The 17,451-nt window shown below is 40.6% G+C and overlaps 1 protein-coding gene across 2 annotated transcripts; it reads left to right on the top strand.

Annotated features, from left to right (window-relative positions):
• Positions 1-7,944: 7,944 nt before the first annotated feature.
• LOC139471601 (uncharacterized) lies at positions 7,945-17,041 on the top strand. Of its 2 annotated transcripts, none has more exons than XM_071253980.1 (7): positions 7,945-8,035; positions 9,170-9,278; positions 10,172-10,287; positions 11,836-11,856; positions 13,303-13,417; positions 14,954-15,075; positions 16,936-17,041. In XM_071253980.1, the coding sequence occupies exons 1-7, from the start codon at positions 7,999-8,001 to the stop codon at positions 16,938-16,940; spliced, it is 525 nt and encodes a 174-aa protein (XP_071110081.1). In that variant the 5' UTR covers positions 7,945-7,998; the 3' UTR covers positions 16,941-17,041. The 2 variants fall into 2 exon arrangements, with proteins under 2 accessions (XP_071110081.1, XP_071110080.1); XM_071253979.1 differs by having other exon boundaries at positions 14,954-15,079.
• Positions 17,042-17,451: the final 410 nt, after the last annotated feature.

Here is a 17,451-nt window from a genome sequence, read left to right as displayed (position 1 = left end):
CAGCCGTGATGCTCGATTTTCAGGCAAGCACCGCAGGATAGGCTAGTCATAATTTATAAAATTATTGTATAAACCCTCAAAATGGGGGATCACTCGCTGAGCAGAGGTACCAGAGTTCACGACCAACCTACACACACAAACAAGACCTGAGTCAATGAACATAAGTTTAATATTATTTAACCACAGAGGATGTGTGACTACTTGTCGTTCGTATATAAAGTACCTATTCTACCTGTTACTGATAATCTCATATTCCTGTGTAACTGACGAAAACGTTGCTTTTGTGAACCTCGATTAGTAACACCTATCTCAAGAGATTTGTTTTGTGTAACTGAACTGAGGCATTGGTAATAAAGGTGTTTACGAGTGACATTAAACATGAAGAAGACTTGCCAGATGACCAGTAACTTGTACAACACGAATGTAGACGTGTGTGTGTACGTTGTACTGTGAATTCATTAGTTTAGATGATGGATAGAGCGGTAAATACAGACCAAGAGCGAGTGGTATAAACCTAACACGGGACGCATAAAACCACATTTACCTCGAGTGATGATGCTACAACTTAGGACGTTTAATTAGATATTGGAACGTGTTCGGTAAATATTCCCTTATTTAACAATTTATGTAATTCCTCACAACTCTCAATCCTTTTAATATCGCATGTATCGTTTACCTATAAAGTATTTGTAAGACGTTTCCAATTGTCCCTTGTTAATGAATAGCATAGATGTACCACTTCGCATTACTCACGTTAAAAAAACACATAGATAGAGAGAAACAAGCAAATCGAATTCTAATTTTAATGAACAACTGTGCAAGTCATACAAAATACCACGTTTTGTGATAGCCTATTCACATCATGATACTTTTTAATGGGAATTTTACACGGCATACGGCTATTCCATTGGACGAGAGCCCGGTCACAAGGCCGCGAAACTGACGTTCATAAGCGTTTGAACAACACATTTTGACGTTCATTCGTTTTTCACGAGACTCTTGAAACTTTGACGGACTACTTTCCTCTACCAGACAATCCATTGATAGATATCACGATCGACCCACACGACTGGGATACGATGACATGCAATCACCGCGTCTGACTAACGGGTCAATCCATTTAGTCGCCTCTAACGACAATCATAGGCTACTAGGAACTTTCTGCCTCACCCGTAATCCCCAATTGTTCAAAGCAAATCACACAATTTGTACATGATATTTATTCCCTCATCCTCAGACTAGAAATCGAGATTGATCTTTAGCAATAGGGACAAACGATGTCCGAGGCAATTCCCGGTTTGACTCAAACAATTGACTTACCTTTGCACGTGTTTGTGACGGGTGCCCACCTTTTCGCGAACACGTGGTATCATATCTATTCGATAGTGTTCCATATTCATGAACATGGAAATGTCTTTTTTTGTAGTATTTGAAAAGGTAATACCTCTGATAGCAACTGACAAAACTGCATGATTTCCATGGACATAGAACCAGTTCCCACCGCTTATCGTTCGCGCAATGTGACTGCCGATTGCGTGAAAGAAGGCATTCAATTCTATACCAAGCAATAGCTGCCACCAGTTTGTGTTGTGTAATGCAATAGTCACGTGAATGAGTGGAACCAGTAGATCTACTTCCTACATGCATTGAAAACCACAATGGCATTATTTCTTCGATCTGAAAGGGAATACTATTTCATAATTGTATCATTATTCTCGGGTTGATATTTCTCGAGGGTATTTCTTTGATTAATCAATCAGCGAAAAACCATGCATATTGTCTGTGAAATGAGGCGTCGAAAGGCATGTCCAGTCAATTTTCAGACTTTTAAATAACCTGAGGACAAAGTATACTTTTCCAAACACAGTTTTGGAACAAAGAATTTTTGTCAACAAAATATTCCCACCTCAATGAAATGATCGAGCTCAAAACCAACTCTTGCTTCGAAGAACGAAAGTCGTGGTCTGCAATCGTGAGGAAGGATTAGGGTGGAGAGGTGTGGGTGTTGAGGGTTTGGATCACTCATCGCAACGCACTTGACAGCTTCACTTAATGACAGGTCAACTACGAGGTTATCGTACTGACAAGTTTAAATACGTTGTTAATCCGCGGCTTCAGGTTACATAGTGTGTGGTGTTAATTGATTGTACAGTCTCATGACCTAAATACAGGTCCCCTGGTGATTGTAACATTTGGTTCTCGTTTCCTTTTTGATGAACGCTGCAGAAAATATTCACAAGTTCAAATAAGTGTACGTGAATAGGCTTTGGACTTTGTTGAGATGTAGTACTAGACTTTAAGACAAAGGGCCTCCACACAGAGAAAAGTCGTGATCTACCGTACACCCTCAAGTTAATTTTTCTGCATCATTATTTATCAATATATATTTTGTAGAACGAACTGTAAATGGACCATGATCGTGTCCGGACAACGCTAACTTACTTAGTAGTTCCTGTGGTTTACCTTTTAGGATCATCAAAACTAGCGCGACACTACTGTGACACTACTACGACAATACTGCGACACAACTACGGCGATACTGCGACAATACGACACTACTACTACAATACTGTGAGACTACAACGATACTACTTCGACAATTCGGCGGCAGTACAGCAGCATTACTGCAATTACTGCAAAACTACTGCAACATTAATGCGACACTACTACGGCAATACTGCGACACGACTACGACAATACAGCAATACAACTGCGACACTACTAAAAATCTACTTCGGCAATAAGGCAACAGTACAACAATAACAATGGGACACCACAGCGACATTACTGCGACAATACTGTCACATAACAACGCACAAATATTTTACTTTAATTCGCAAAATCCCCGCGAAGCCTCCTCAGAACTCGCGCGATTTTTGATTTTGTTATTTGCGTATATGGAAAGGGTACTCAATAGAAACACTCGCCATTCGTCCGTCTACAAGAACTTAAATAAGTCAAACATGTTTGGTTTGTCTATGCGATATCTATGGAATACTACAAGGGACATTGTCGCGTTATCGCATTGTCGCCCAAAATTAGCCAAAGAGCGACATTGCGACAATGTGACAACGCGACATTTTTGCCTTTGTCGCATTGTCGCGCTTTGAGTCATCTTTTTTTCACCAAAGCCTTGATCTTGGAGTAGGTGGTGCGGTCTTAGAGGATGTTGTTCACATGCTCATTGAAGTGGACAGTGTCCATGATGACTGTGGCCTTGCCCTTGTCAGCAGGGGCAATCTTGATGGTGTTGTCATCTCGGAGTTCTTCAATGGCTTTTGTCTCAGCTCTGGTGAGGTTAGGGTTTTGCGATTTGGTTTTAGCCACAATGTCACAGATCTGGTGACGCAGATAGTCGACCTTACCCCCTGGTGCGACCCTTAAACCCGAATCAGCGCCCTTCCGCATCGCCCTCCCGTTCATAGGAAAAGCCTTCCATCATCAGCCGCCTCCTCAAACAGCAAGCCAATATTGACACCAACTTCACCAGCTCGAACTCCATCAACACCCTGCTAAGAGCCAACGGCAGGAACACAACCAAACCCCCAAGAGCCTAAAGGTGTAGTTTACAAAATTGACTGCAACTGTGGACAATCTTACGTATGTGAAACACTCTGCATAATCAACACCAGAACCAAAGAGCACAAAACCTCAACCATTAAATCAGACAGTAAATCAGCCATCTCGGGCCATAATTTCACTGAAAGAAAACTAACAGAAGCAATCCACATTCGCCGCCACAAGCCATCAATCAACAGAGATCAATGCTATTTCATCCCATCCTACTATGAACTCATCAATAATCAAGCAATGTTCACTTATCCTGTTTAATTAGCTCCATGCCTCATTGTCTTCAATCTCTGTTCTCTGTCCATCGTGTTGTGACAGTATTATCCTTCTGTAGTCAACACTTACTCATGTTTTCCCACTCATGTATTTTGATGGTAAACACACATGGATATTGTAAGTATGCATAAATATTTAGGCTTAATTATAACGCCAAAACTCATTTGGTAAGAGCATGTAAAACACTATCTGACCAGGCTTCTAAAGCACTGTGGCCAGTAAAATCCCTGATCAGGAGACTTGAATTTACTCCTAAAGATTCGTTTTACTAATTTGATAAGAAAATTGTACCCATTTTGTTATATGGTTGCGAAATCTGGGGCTACCAAAGAAGGGAAAGCATAGAAATTGCCTACCGAAAGTTTTGTAAATTTCTGTTACACATTGGATACAGATCATCTTACGCTGCTGTCTATGGTGAATGCGGCAGAGTTCCTTTGTACACGACCTATTTTGTAAGATGTGTTAAATATATCCATATCTCTTTTTATTAGCTACTGTTGATAGGAAACGCCCGAATTGGGCCACACATGTAAGAAATTTATTATTTTCCTACGGCTTTGGTATCGCTTGGATTTCACAGGATGCTGGTGATCCAAAGCTATTTATTACCCAGTTTAAAGAAAAGAGTGTACATTTGTTCTTTGCAAGAATGGCATGCCCCCTTAGACTCAAATGTATTAACTTTTAATAAGACCCTGAAATCATAGTTAGATTGAAAACTATTTATTTTTTCAAATGCCCTGGGAGTACAAACGTCTATAAACAAAGTTTAGAATTGGCTGTAATTCTTTGAGTGTGCAGCATCTACGCAGGGATGTATCAACAATGACCGATGATGATGTCTTGTGTGAACATTGCAACGCAATTGAAGATGAAATTCATGTTGTATATGTCTGTAAACATTATGAAGAGCGTAAACTGTTATCACCTAAATTGTCAAATAAGCAGCATTATTCACTTAAAAACCTAATAATATGTACTTCGTCAGATATTAATGGATTATTGCCATTTACCAAGTTCTTAACACATCTTTTCAGAACGGTTCCTCTTAATAAGTTATTTTGTTAATTTGAGTCTGTATATCTTAATGGGGTAACTCAAATTATGATGTAAAAAGTTTTGTACTTTAGGTCACGTGGCGTTTAATGCAAATAAACCTGTCTGTCTGTCTGTATGCACTTGTTGTTACTGTTAATCCTCTACTGTTAATCCTCCACCTCCTATATATATTCTGTACTATGTCCCTCATTCAGTCTTACTTGACAACGGTATAAGGATCTATACCGTAACCTCGCTTTTTACAGTATTAAAGTTGTTATCCATAAAATTGTGTCTACCTTGTCATCCGTCAACTTCTAAGTAATGCCTATCAAACAATTTAAGTTTGCGACAAACTGCTGCAAAACTATGTTTAGTCTATAACGACTCTATTTTGATAAACTGCCGGAACACTATATTTAGTCTATAATGAATATACTGCGACAAACTATTGCAACAGTATGTTTAGTCTATAACGACTCTACTGCGACAAACTATTGCAACGCCAAGTTGAGTCTATAACGACTCTAATGCGACAAACTGCTGCAACACTATGTTTAGTGTATAACGACTATACTGCGACACACTGCTGCAACACTATGTTTAGTCTAAAACGACTCTAATGCGACGAACTGCTGGAACGCCAAGTTTAGTCTATAACGACTATACTTCGACAAACTGAAGGAACACTAAATTTAGTCTATAACGACTCCACTGTGACAAATTACTGCAATACCTTATGACCATAATGCGACACTACATCCATTGAACTGTGACACTGTCACAAAGCTACGGTGACGCTGAAGTGAAGGTACGACAATACTACGGCACCACAACGACACTTGTGCAAAGCTACATCGATTGCAAAAAAAAAAAAATAATACTGTAATGTTGCCGTGAACAAATGGAGACACTAGTTCTTCATTCAAACTTTGATTCGCATTTAACAATACTTTAACGTTCAACTAAATTTTATGGGGATGAAAGTTATATATATGCAGGATGTGCCAACCATGCATCTTTAAAGGTCACTCCATTTTATAACCCACTGCAACCTGAGTCAGATGATTAAACCAAACTATCGCTAATAGCCGTGGTCATCTGCCGGATACCGCCCACATGAACAAGGGAGAAGGTCAAGGATCTCTCACCATTATCGGGGGGGATAAACACAGGATTACATTCATTTTGTTTTCACCAAATTGGTATATTTATGAATAGTTAATTTGCAAGTGATTCCATGGCACTTGATTGGCAAAACATAAATCTGAAAAAAGCCCATAACACTACTGTTTCTTGATTGGGTGATAACAGAACGGGTGGAGTTTGAGTTGCATTATTCCGCTTAAAGATGTGGCTGATTTCATCGTGGCCTACACAATTTTGTGTTTATGATCAAACAAGCAATCTGTGGGGTGTCCGTGTTGTTGATGATATCTTTGAATTTACTTCAATGTTTGTTTTTGGTTATGGAAGTGTAAACGTGGAAACTGGTGCACAATGAGTGAGTGTTAGGTTGAACAGTATTCCAGTTATATCGCGGCGTGTCAGCTTAATGTGGGAGGAAAGCCCGAAGTGATGCAGGTCTAAGACGTTTACCACTTCGGTGAAACCCACGAGCACGGGTATGGTGCTGACAAAACTAGAAACATAATCGGGGCGAACCGGGATTCGAACCCACAATCATAGGTTTCTGGAATGCCAAATGGACGCAACTCTGCACAGCGAATCGCGGCGCCTAAGACGACTTGGACACCCATGCCCCTGGAACCTGGTGTACAAACTGCCTTTTCTGATGTACACAGTGTGCCAACCGGATTTTACGTTTATACTCCATGAATGAAACTGTTTTGTTGAAGTATGTTCTTCAATAATCTGTAATGTTAATAATATACATGTATTGTGTACAATTTCTGCTGCTATATTACAAGATGTGTGGTAAGGCCTTGCATGTGTTAAGTACATATCTTAACGATAATTAACTTTCACTCTTAATTTCAGTGCTAACTGGCAAACGTAAAAGAGAGAGTCACCTGTGTGAAATGAATGTGTCAGGGATAAAGAATAGTCACGTACAAAGTCTGCGTAAGACTGTGAACCGCCTCCGTTGAGCGTCTGCCCTGAGAACGGAAGTCAGTGGTTCGAGCCCCTGGTCGCGTGATACCAGAGGATGGTACTTGTTGTTAGCCTGCCTGGCTGTCGATATTCAGGTTACAAAACAAGGACTGGCCGGCTCGGAATCGCAATAATGTATAATTTTTGGACGTATCTTCAAATCGGGATAATTTCGAATCGTCTACATAAGCCAGTATTCATTACAGAAATACGTCATGTACATGTACGGGCGATCCATAATTCATTATGAAATGTTCATGTCAAACGTAAATATGATTGAGTCAAGGTTTCCGGGAAAGACAAGATATGACATGTACATACTGATACTTTCATGTGTGGTACTCGGATAACCGGATGAACATTAAATGGAAGTGTTTTCAGAACACGTGATCGGTTACATTCATACAAGGGTGTGCTGATTTACACTGCATATGATAAATCAAGACCTCAAATTGTTAGCTATTTTGTATCTTCAACAGACATTGTTGTACTCTTTACAAAGGTACCTGTTTTCAGTTTTTCTCAAATTGTTTTTTTCAACCAGTCCGCAGTGCTTGTTGGTTTCACCGGAGAGGAAAAAACGGCGTTTATTTTTCTCAAACATTTAGCGGACACGCAGTGTTTTGAGTATCACGACCACTCATTTGCAATTGTTCCTATTGTTTTAATGCCTTCAGAAGTGCCAAATATATTAAAAATATATAAATATAAATGAGCCTCCGCTATTGTATGCTCACAATGTTACAGGGTAATCTATACAAACATAACATTTGCATTAGAAACAGGGGGTTGGCAAAGGCCACGTTGGAGGTGACTAATTTCATGCAATTTGCAAAGGCTATTAACTGTCAGAAATGTCAGTCAGACTTGTAGGTCGAAGTAGGCGAATATGGAAATGAGGAAATTCGTGGGCACTGTAGCTATAAAGTGCAGAGTTGTTTCTCGAGAGCACATTGCAAAACCAGCACCTACTGTGACAAAACTCCAGTCAGCATCATGGGCGTCAATATCATCATCGTGATTTCTGCAGTGGGTAAGTATGCCTCATGGTGCTGATCTCATTGTATGTCAACATAGCCACATGGAATATATTATTATCATATATTTCGTTCGTATATGTTTATTGGAGATCAATGCAGAATGTTCCCCAGGAACCTATGTTGCGTCTTCGGGTCGGGCGTCTTCCCGTCGAGCAGGGAGGTCGGTGGTGCTATCGCAGGCAGGAAAAAACAAACGTCCTTAAAAAGTGTCACATTGTACTTGTTATCCTGCCTAGCATTCGGCATTAACGGGGTAACAAGGACTGGTCGGCTCGGAGACAGTATGATGTTTCGGTGACTAGGTTGATTGCGTGTCATCGTCCCCCTACGGCAAGGGTCTGGTCTTGTCAAAGATCACTATTTTGAGGTTGATGTCATATAGCTGGAATATTGTTGAGTTCGGCGTAAAACATGAAACACACAATAGTTGTGCAATGCGAATATTATCAATATTTATAACTAAAAATATGCGGGTTGGGATTTTGTGAATAGACAAGTGATCTGCAAATAAGGAATGAAGGAGTATTCCAGCAATATCGTAGCTGTGGGCACTGGAAATTGACTACAAACTATATTTATGTTCGGAAACGAACCCGGGTGCTCGGTGCTCACTTGGCTGCAAACAATTGGTAGCAAACAGAAAGCATCGCGTTAGTCTGAATCCCTTTCAGGACGTGTCCTACATACATACACATGGCATAACTCTCCCGTTAGGATCAACGAGGATTTACTGTATACATTGTAATAGAAATGTAGTCATTAATGGCATGACTGACCAGGTGTTTAGACTCAAATAACATGTCCTGTTTAAAACCGGTATTTCCTAAGGAATATATTAATTATATGTATTTATCTGTTTAACTTGTGCCATATGTTCCCGTTAATGTTCAGGTGAACATTTGACTTGCCTTTGCATGTGTTTGTGGCGGGTGCCAGCGATGGGGCAGGATACGCCCCCCTTTCGCGAACACCTGGTGTCATCACGGTCTGGTGGTGATTCATAAACACACGCTGATGATAGAGTCTTAATCGCACAATCGACTCGGTTTTTGTAAAGGTTTATAAGAAGAATGGCAGTATGTGACCATCTGTGTTTCTGTACATAAAGTCATTCACTTTTCTTCCAGTCAGTTTGGCGTATGGTCAGGACTGTAGTTCCGAAATGGACTTGGCAATATGTGCGTCAAGCCTGACAGGATATTCTGGCGATCCTGAAGCTTTGGGAGAATTCTGCAGGTAAGCTATCATAAATAATATCCCAATCTCATTGAAACAAAATCTTAGTTCTCGGCTACCGCTAGCAAAGATCCGAGGACATCCCATTACGGGTCACGTCAAAACGACCTTTCATCCGACATATCAGAGCGTCGTTTACCACATCGGAAAAGTGGCAGTCGGTGTGTTTCTTTTCTAATCAACCTCGAAAGTTCAACACAGGGTACTTCGAACAACAGTAGGTACGACTGACTCCATCAAAATCATCGTCTATCTCTCGCTTCAATGTCATAAACATTTGAAAAAGAGAAGAGACTTTTTCAATAGCCCGTGGGAGGTACTGCCATACAATCTCTGCCATCAATAAGAGCATTCCAGAATTTTGTTTTGTTCAGTTTTCAAATTTGGAATCGACATCTCTCAAAGCGTATTCTGGAACATAAGTCTGAAAGGTTGAAACAAGTGCCGTAAATCTCGGCAAGCTGCTTTCTGACTGGTTAATGTTGACCTCTTGTTAATCATTTCATTGGTCGGCCAAAGTTCGCGAGAGGTCTTTCTGACGTTACCTGTAATGGGATGTCCTGTAAAGGTCTTTGAGAAGCGGTAGAGAGCACAAAGGTATGATTACAAAGAGAATGAATAAAGCCAAATACATAAAGTTGGTTCAGCTGAGGAGAGCTTGATTTAAAGCCGCCCGGTATTCAGTTATGTCGTGGTGGGTCAGTTTCCTGCGGTAGTAAAGTGGCGCTGGTCCTGGAAGTGTACAACGTTGGTGAAACTGAACACAGTTAATCAAGCGCCATGATCACAGCGAACTTGGCGTTACCATGTTAACAGAATTTATACTGTAAATCGGACATGGTGTTGAAGTTGAATCTTTCGTTGACGTGTATCTTCCCCTGTATTTCCTGTAGTGCTGCTGCAGCGACCGAAACCTGTGTTGCTCGTGTGCTTGATGAATGCCCAAACCTAAGCTCCTCCAACACGGCACAATACATCACGATGATGCAGAACCAGATTTCCCCCTTATGTGAGTATTCCCACAACAGAGAGCGAATCATCATCAACAGGTGCCCAGAAAATACCGTAGACGTCAGTTGATCAGTTCGCGAATATCAGCTTTATCTGGAAGCGCTTGTACAATCTCCAATGCTTCAGTTCAGATTCCTGACTGAGGTCACGAAAACAATGCCCAAAATTATTGTTATCGCCAAGCTATTGAATGCCAACACACTTCTCTGTATAATACTCTTAAAATATAACGTTACACTGGTAATATATGAAACCCACGAGCACGGGTATGGTGCTGACAAACCTACAAACATAATCGGGGCGAACCCACAATCATAGGTTTCTATATAGCGTGCCCAAGGGACGCAACTCTGCACAGCGACTTGAGGCGGCTTAGATGCTCCCCATTTTTCCATGAATATCCCTATAAATGGGTTACACACATTGTACCCATGTGGGGAATCGAAACCATAGTCTACCCCACTGCCCCTTGACGTTAAGAGATATTAGACATAACACACGCATCCACTGCCAGGGCTTGTCTAAAACAATGACTGAATATGTTAACATGCAAGAGGCTTACATAACTGGTGCTGCTTGTGGTGTCCAGGTCTATTGGTTGTGGAAGAGTCAATAAATGAGTGAGTTTAACATCGTTTTGAATGCTGCTTCAGTCAGTGCGGGAAGTCCCTCTATTGTTTCAACGATCCAATATTTTTCATGCATGGGTAGTGGGATGTCAATTATTCAAGCCTACATTATATAATCCTTATCAAATTTAAACCCACATTTCAATTAATATACACTTGTAATTTGATAAAAACAACGACTGTGTGTTTGGATTTTATATTGCACTCAAGCTAATTATTTGTCGGAAAAAAGGGTCGTCAGACGTACAGTAATTAACTTCGGGGACACATCACTGCATGGCGGGAAATCAATGAATGGCGTGAAAGAGTATATTCACCATGCATAGTCAAACCCACCCAGAACTTTTCGGAGAATGTTAAGACTCCCCAACACTGCAGCCTTCTGCATTACCCAGATTGTCAGAAGGGCTGTGTATTCCTGGTAGCAAACCTGGGCACTCTCCCAATGTCAATCAACAGATTGGGAGGTACCAAGGTCCGCATATTTGTCATGTGTTGCCTCAATCTTGTCAATCACATTGCTGTCAAATGGGACAGAAAATTCAATGATATAAATGATTTCATTGGATTTATCAAAAGGACAAGATCAGATTTGTTGGCCTGGATACGTCTAAGGCTGTTAATGTGCCTATTCCAAAGAATTTTGTATTTATCATTTTTCATGACGCCCTCTACATAATCCGGGTCGTACCTCTGCATCAAAACCACATGCATGGCGAAGACGGTAATAAAAAGATCGAGCCATTCCATCATGTCGCTTAAGATACTGTGTTTATGCCAAAGCTGGGCATCCACTGACAATGTGTCGGACAGTCTCATTAAATTCATTACATAATCTACATTATTTTTATTATTATTATTATTATTATTATTATTATTATTATTATTATTATTAACACTATTATTTTATTTGACAGGTCCTTCTACTAATGGAGATGGTGAGTATATATAACAGTAGTAAAGCACCGTTAAACCGAACGGTATCGTTTCCACTTACCGTTTCCACTTACAGTAAAGAAATGTCCGGATAAAATTCGCATAGTCGCTTAGTATTTTTTACTGTCTAAATGAATACGTTAAGACTGACAACAGCGGAACACGGGAATTTGACCAGTTTAACTAGAGCTTCAGGTATATGGATGATCTAATATTGTTCAGTTTTGTTCAAATAGCCAATATCCTTTCATTGATTGACCCACAGAGAGTGTCAACAACTCGAGTTTGTTCTTTCTGCGAAAATCTCAAAGAGCCCTATATGACTCTCGCTCAAAAGTTCTTCGTCCATTGCGACAGTCAAGGCCTCAGAAGAGCATTTAACAATATTTGGAGACATGTGAGAATATTTCCAAAGTAGTGACTAAAATGTCCGTTGCAATTCTGTCAACATGAACCATATGTTCTCGTGTTTGTTCAGGTAAACTCTTGATTTGATTTGAATGTGTTTGTGACGGGCGCCACGAAGGGACAGGACACGGCCACATTTTGGCGAACACCTGGCATCGTCACTGATTGACAGTGCTTTCTCGGTGAAGAGTCGGGTTAGAATGGGTCTTTAGCAACCAATGCATGTTCCAGGAAGCGACATACCGGATTAGGTGGTCAGGCTCGCTGACATGGTTGATGCATGTCATCGTTTGCAAATTTCACAGTGCGATGCTCATCATGTCAATCACTGGATTGTCTGGTCCAGATCCAATTATGTACACACCACCCTAATTTAGGTGGAATATTGCTGAATGCGGCGCTGAACTACATAAAACAAATGATAGTGATTCATAAACACATGCTTATAAAAAATCAGAATCATACAGGGGATTGTTCCAATGATTATAGAATGGGTCTGGTACTTCCAGTCACAGATTCGTTGAATAACATGGATTTGAAACAGCCGGGGTTCGGATTAACGGGTTTTAAACTTAATAATGTACAGATTTTTAATGAATAATGTTACCATTTTGTGACAGGTTTGGTCCTACAATGAAAGTATACATATCTCAGTGTGCTTCTTAGGTACACGACCCATGAAGGTCCGGGGTAGAATAGGTCTTAAGCAACCCATACTTGCCGTAAAAGGTGACTATGCTTGTCGTAAGAGGCAACTAACGGGATCGGGTGGTCAGGCTCGCTGACTTAGCTGATGCATGTCATCGTATCCCAATATGCGCGGATTGATGTTCATGATGTCAGTCATTGGATTGTCTGGCCAAGACTCAATGATTAATTACAGACCGCCGTCATATAGCTGCAATATTGCTGAATGAGGCGTTAAACAACAAACAAACAAACAAACAGCTAAGGTGCACAAACAAAATGACATGAAAAATTGAAACATTTGAAAATTCAAAATGTCAGGAAGATAACAAGCCACTCAAACACTATTTCAGCTACAGCTGAAGATGACTGTCAACCTGGGTACATGGGGAGACTCATGACGTGTGCGGCGCCATTACAGAGTCTGGACATGGACCCAAGTAGTGCGAACTACCAACAGTCTTGTCGGTAAATACACACTTCTTCTTATGTCAGTCGTGTTATGTATTGTGTATGTATATTGTTCAACTAATCATATATGTACACTCCATTACATCATTATGTCATTCTGCATAATTAATATTATTGCACAAACGTGATAAGGGGGGTGTAACCTTAGAGATATAAGGACATTGTTTTCGCATATAGTCGAGATTGTTCTCTGGCTTTGGCGTTTTATTTTTGCTTTAACTGGGTCGATATTCTGTTGGTGCCTGAAGTCCCTTAGTCTCATCATACACTGAGTTGCATTAATCAATTGTGCTGAGTGAACTACAAAGAAATGGTTTGGCTGAGACACTAAAACGGACCTCCCACTGTATTGCAAAACCGAACAACGAGTGTTTCTCTTTACCTGTGAAGAGTGGAATCTCTCCACTAATACACAGCAGAAGTAATTCCAAATTAACATATTGTTCTTGTCGTTGTGTATGGGAGGGTTACCGGAGAATGCGGCGACAGATACACACTTGCTATTTTGTGCAAAATGTGTCAGTGGCGGGTGCTAAAGGTAGAGCAGGGTATGCATACCCTTTTCGCGCACACCTGGTGTCACCATAATTTTCACCACTCGAAGGAATCTGTTTCGGCAGATAATGGAGAATGTTCTCTGGCTTTGATGTTTCATATGAATGGATGCGGAATCAAGTTGACTGCAACATATGCATGCTTATGTTTCATCATAAAGTAGAGGCATATATGGTTGGGACAGGGTTAGAGTTAGTTTTAGGTTATGGGTCGAGATTAAGTTGGGCGATAGCTGTGACCCACCTGTGCTGTCTGTATATGCAGTCATCACAAACAAGAACATCACCACCAACAGTAATGGCTATAATAATAACAGTGTTTTATCTGATTAAGTGTCATCGTACTGCAAGATAGATAAGAAAATTATCAGTTTCTGGTAACCTTTTGCTGTAGCATTTATTTACATAAACGTTGTGTAATTAGATTGCCTAAGACCAAAACTCGTTCTTAGATAAAATGAACAACTTGTACCAGACACGACATGATTGAGGAACCACAGCCATTCCCTTTTCAGATTAGGCTATATTAACATGTTTCCTACAAGTGTCTGCTCGCCGAAATAAGAGTGCATGAAGTGGGTTTTACATCGCTTTGGATAGTATTTCAGTTATGTCTCAGCTTAATGTGGGAGGCAATCCCAAAGTATTGCGCGTCTCAGACGTTTACCGCTTTGATGAAGCCCACGAGCGCAGGTGAAGTGCTGACAAACCTAAAAGCAAACCCAAGGGACGCAACTCTGCACAGTGAATTGCGACGCCTCAGACGACTGGGCAACCTGTGCCCTAAACGACTAAGACATAAATGTAACCAAACAATGCATTTCAGTAATTGTCTTCTGTCAATTCAAATTATTTACGAAGGTGATTGCCGTTCAGACTGACATGGTCCGCTATGTTCCCCCATGTATGAATATTTGACTTCATTGTGGCAGTAGCAAATACTGTTTTTGAAGATTAAATGATAATTTGTTTTAAACAGAGAAGGCCTTGCAGCCGTGGATTGTTTGGAGGGCGTGTTCAATAGTTGTTCCAGCAAACCGGAGATCCAGCAAATGATGGCCGTTATGGACACTGCCGCCTTGAGGAGGATGCTCGGCAGCTGTAGGTGAAAACTGGTCTCTGTTGACAAGATAAATATACTTATGGAGCGAAACAATGGAACGCATGACGTGTAACCAGGACTAGTTGATAAGGTGGCAAGTAAGGTGTTATTCACAGCAATGTACCAAAATGCAAGGTCTTCGCGGCCAAAAAACCGCGGAAGACATGTTAGCATGATTTTGTCACACATTCATCGCCTGTTAGGTGGGAGTGATTGGAAACAGTGGCAACAAAAGTCATCATGTCGAGACAACACATGAATGTAGCACAAATGGCAAACAATAGGCATGATTAGCTCAACAACTCCAGACTCCGATAAATAGGTCAAGGTCACAACAAATCCAGATCGGAAGGTTATAGATTTTGCAACATGATCGTGGTAGGTAAAAAAAGTGAAAACTTCAAAATAAGCCTAATAGCGTTTAGGTCTACCTACTGTCAGGAGCGGGTCCTAGGCATGGTGAGAGGTCGCGGGGTCACATTCGTTTTTTCACATTCACCCAACTGCAAGGATCACAACACATGTGACCAGTTATCGTTATTGAGTATCTCTTCAATACTTGCGATCCCTTATTTTATTCCGTCTTAATCCATGGAAAAGACATACAGAATATCTGAACAGAGAGGCCCATTTAAGGGAAAGTAAACTGAAAACAATTATCGCGATTTGGTTGTGAATATCAGTTTTCCAGGACACATTTAAATAATTTCCGAAAGAGACATTTTCGTAATATAGAATAGAAAGTATTCAAATGCACAAGTAAAAGTGTTGAAAACACGCTCCGTAAACCACATCCATAACAAATCTATTTGGGGGCGTGGCGGTGACATATGTTTTCATTGGCTGATATGTTTGCAGCGTCTATCTTGTGATTCTTAGTCGTTTTACACATATACCGTTTCTGCTATTTCGGTTAATCCTACAAGAATTACAACATTACATATATCGTTGAATGTGTGAAGCGACCTTTCATGTTGACATTGTGAACAGTTTACAATCGGTAACTAACGTTTCATTGCTAACGCCCAGTTTGGGTGTTGTAAATAAACAACCAGCTGCCCTCGGCCCTATTCAACAAAATGAATGCCTGTTTGGGATTAATCCCCTGAGTAAACAACACAAGCTATCTTCGATGCTTTTACTAAAAAGGCATAATGTGACATAAGTTGTGGACGCGGTAATCAAATGGATGAGCTGACACAAAAAGGCCGCAATGCATTAACAAATCCGAGGCAGGAGCAGGCAGACTTGGTGTCGGCCCGATCGTTATGATCGGTGTAATTGCGCAACGCGTCAAACACCGGAAACCGGTTTTAACCCCATTAAGGGGAATCTCCTCAGTGGCGGATTTTTTTCGTTTGGGGGACGATTTCCACTGTCGTTTTAAACGTCCGCTTAACGCTATTTCCCTTTTACAAAATTAATTTTGGTCAAGCATCAGTGATTATGTATTAAAGTCTGCAAAGTTGCAATCTTGAGTTTACTTGCACTTTAATCCAAGAGCTGACAAGGGATAATCCGTTTTGTATTTAAACTTTATCTTCTCCGTTGAGAACCTATGCCTGTTGTCAGAGTCGACCATTTAAGGTAGAGAGGGCTAGAATGCTGTTGTTTTAAAAAACCGATAGTTTCTTCCTGGAAAAAATACGTTGTGCTCAGGTTTTGCGCCGAAATATACATTGTTCGCAGGACATTCAGGATCACCTGAATTTATTAATTTAAGATATTACTTCATTCATTTAGAAAAAAATAAGTTATGTGTCTTGAAGCAGTGACAGAACAAATATACAATCACTACCTTATGTCCGAGTTTTCAAATTATACACGTGTTAATAATTCCTCTTTTTGAATATCTTCAGGTTGAATCAGTGAACAGACCTATGAGCACCTGGACAACAGCTTTGCAGGAAACTACATCTGAAAGCATTGCATTATGGTTCATTTGAAATAAAAGAGTAATTCGTTTGTAGTTTCTTGAATAATTAACTTTACACATCGTCCGGGGAAATATAATATTAAAGGTTGCAAACGTGAAAGACGTGGTATCCCACTGTGTTTTCAAAGTATTCCCGTTACTTGACACGACAAAACATACGTAACAGCAAGCAGCTACACATGCTGTGTATGGCTAAGTCGTCACAGGCGCCGTAAGTCGCTGCCAGAAACCTCTGATAAGGATGTTTCTAGGATTGTCAATTCGTTCCCATGCTCTCATGTGTCACACAAAGTGAAAAACGTCAAAGACCTGCATCACTTCGGGCTCTCATCCGACATCAAGCTGACAGGCCGTGATATAATGGGCGTTATGCCACACTCAGCCACTACATTCAATGTTTGACCATGCTGTGTCAGACGGAGAAGGTACCAGACTTACG

Source organism: Haliotis cracherodii, unplaced genomic scaffold, assembly GCF_022045235.1.
Source record: "Haliotis cracherodii isolate W230 unplaced genomic scaffold, xgHalCrac1.p SCAF_23, whole genome shotgun sequence".
Classification (NCBI taxonomy): Eukaryota; Metazoa; Mollusca; class Gastropoda; order Lepetellida; family Haliotidae; genus Haliotis; species Haliotis cracherodii.
The sequence above is the reverse complement of the archived record's forward strand: the minus strand, read 5'-3'. Positions and strand labels throughout refer to the sequence as shown.

Excerpts from the sequence above, each read along its gene's own strand:
- LOC139471601 (XM_071253979.1), top strand. The coding sequence starts at position 7,999 with ATGGGCGTCAATATCATCATCGTGATTTCTGCAGTGG. Across the intron at positions 8,036-9,169 it reads CATCGTGATTTCTGCAGTGG|TCAGTTTGGCGTATGGTCAG; the intron begins GTAAGTATGCCT and ends CTTTTCTTCCAG. Across the intron at positions 11,857-13,302 it reads TCCTTCTACTAATGGAGATG|CTACAGCTGAAGATGACTGT; the intron begins GTGAGTATATAT and ends ACACTATTTCAG.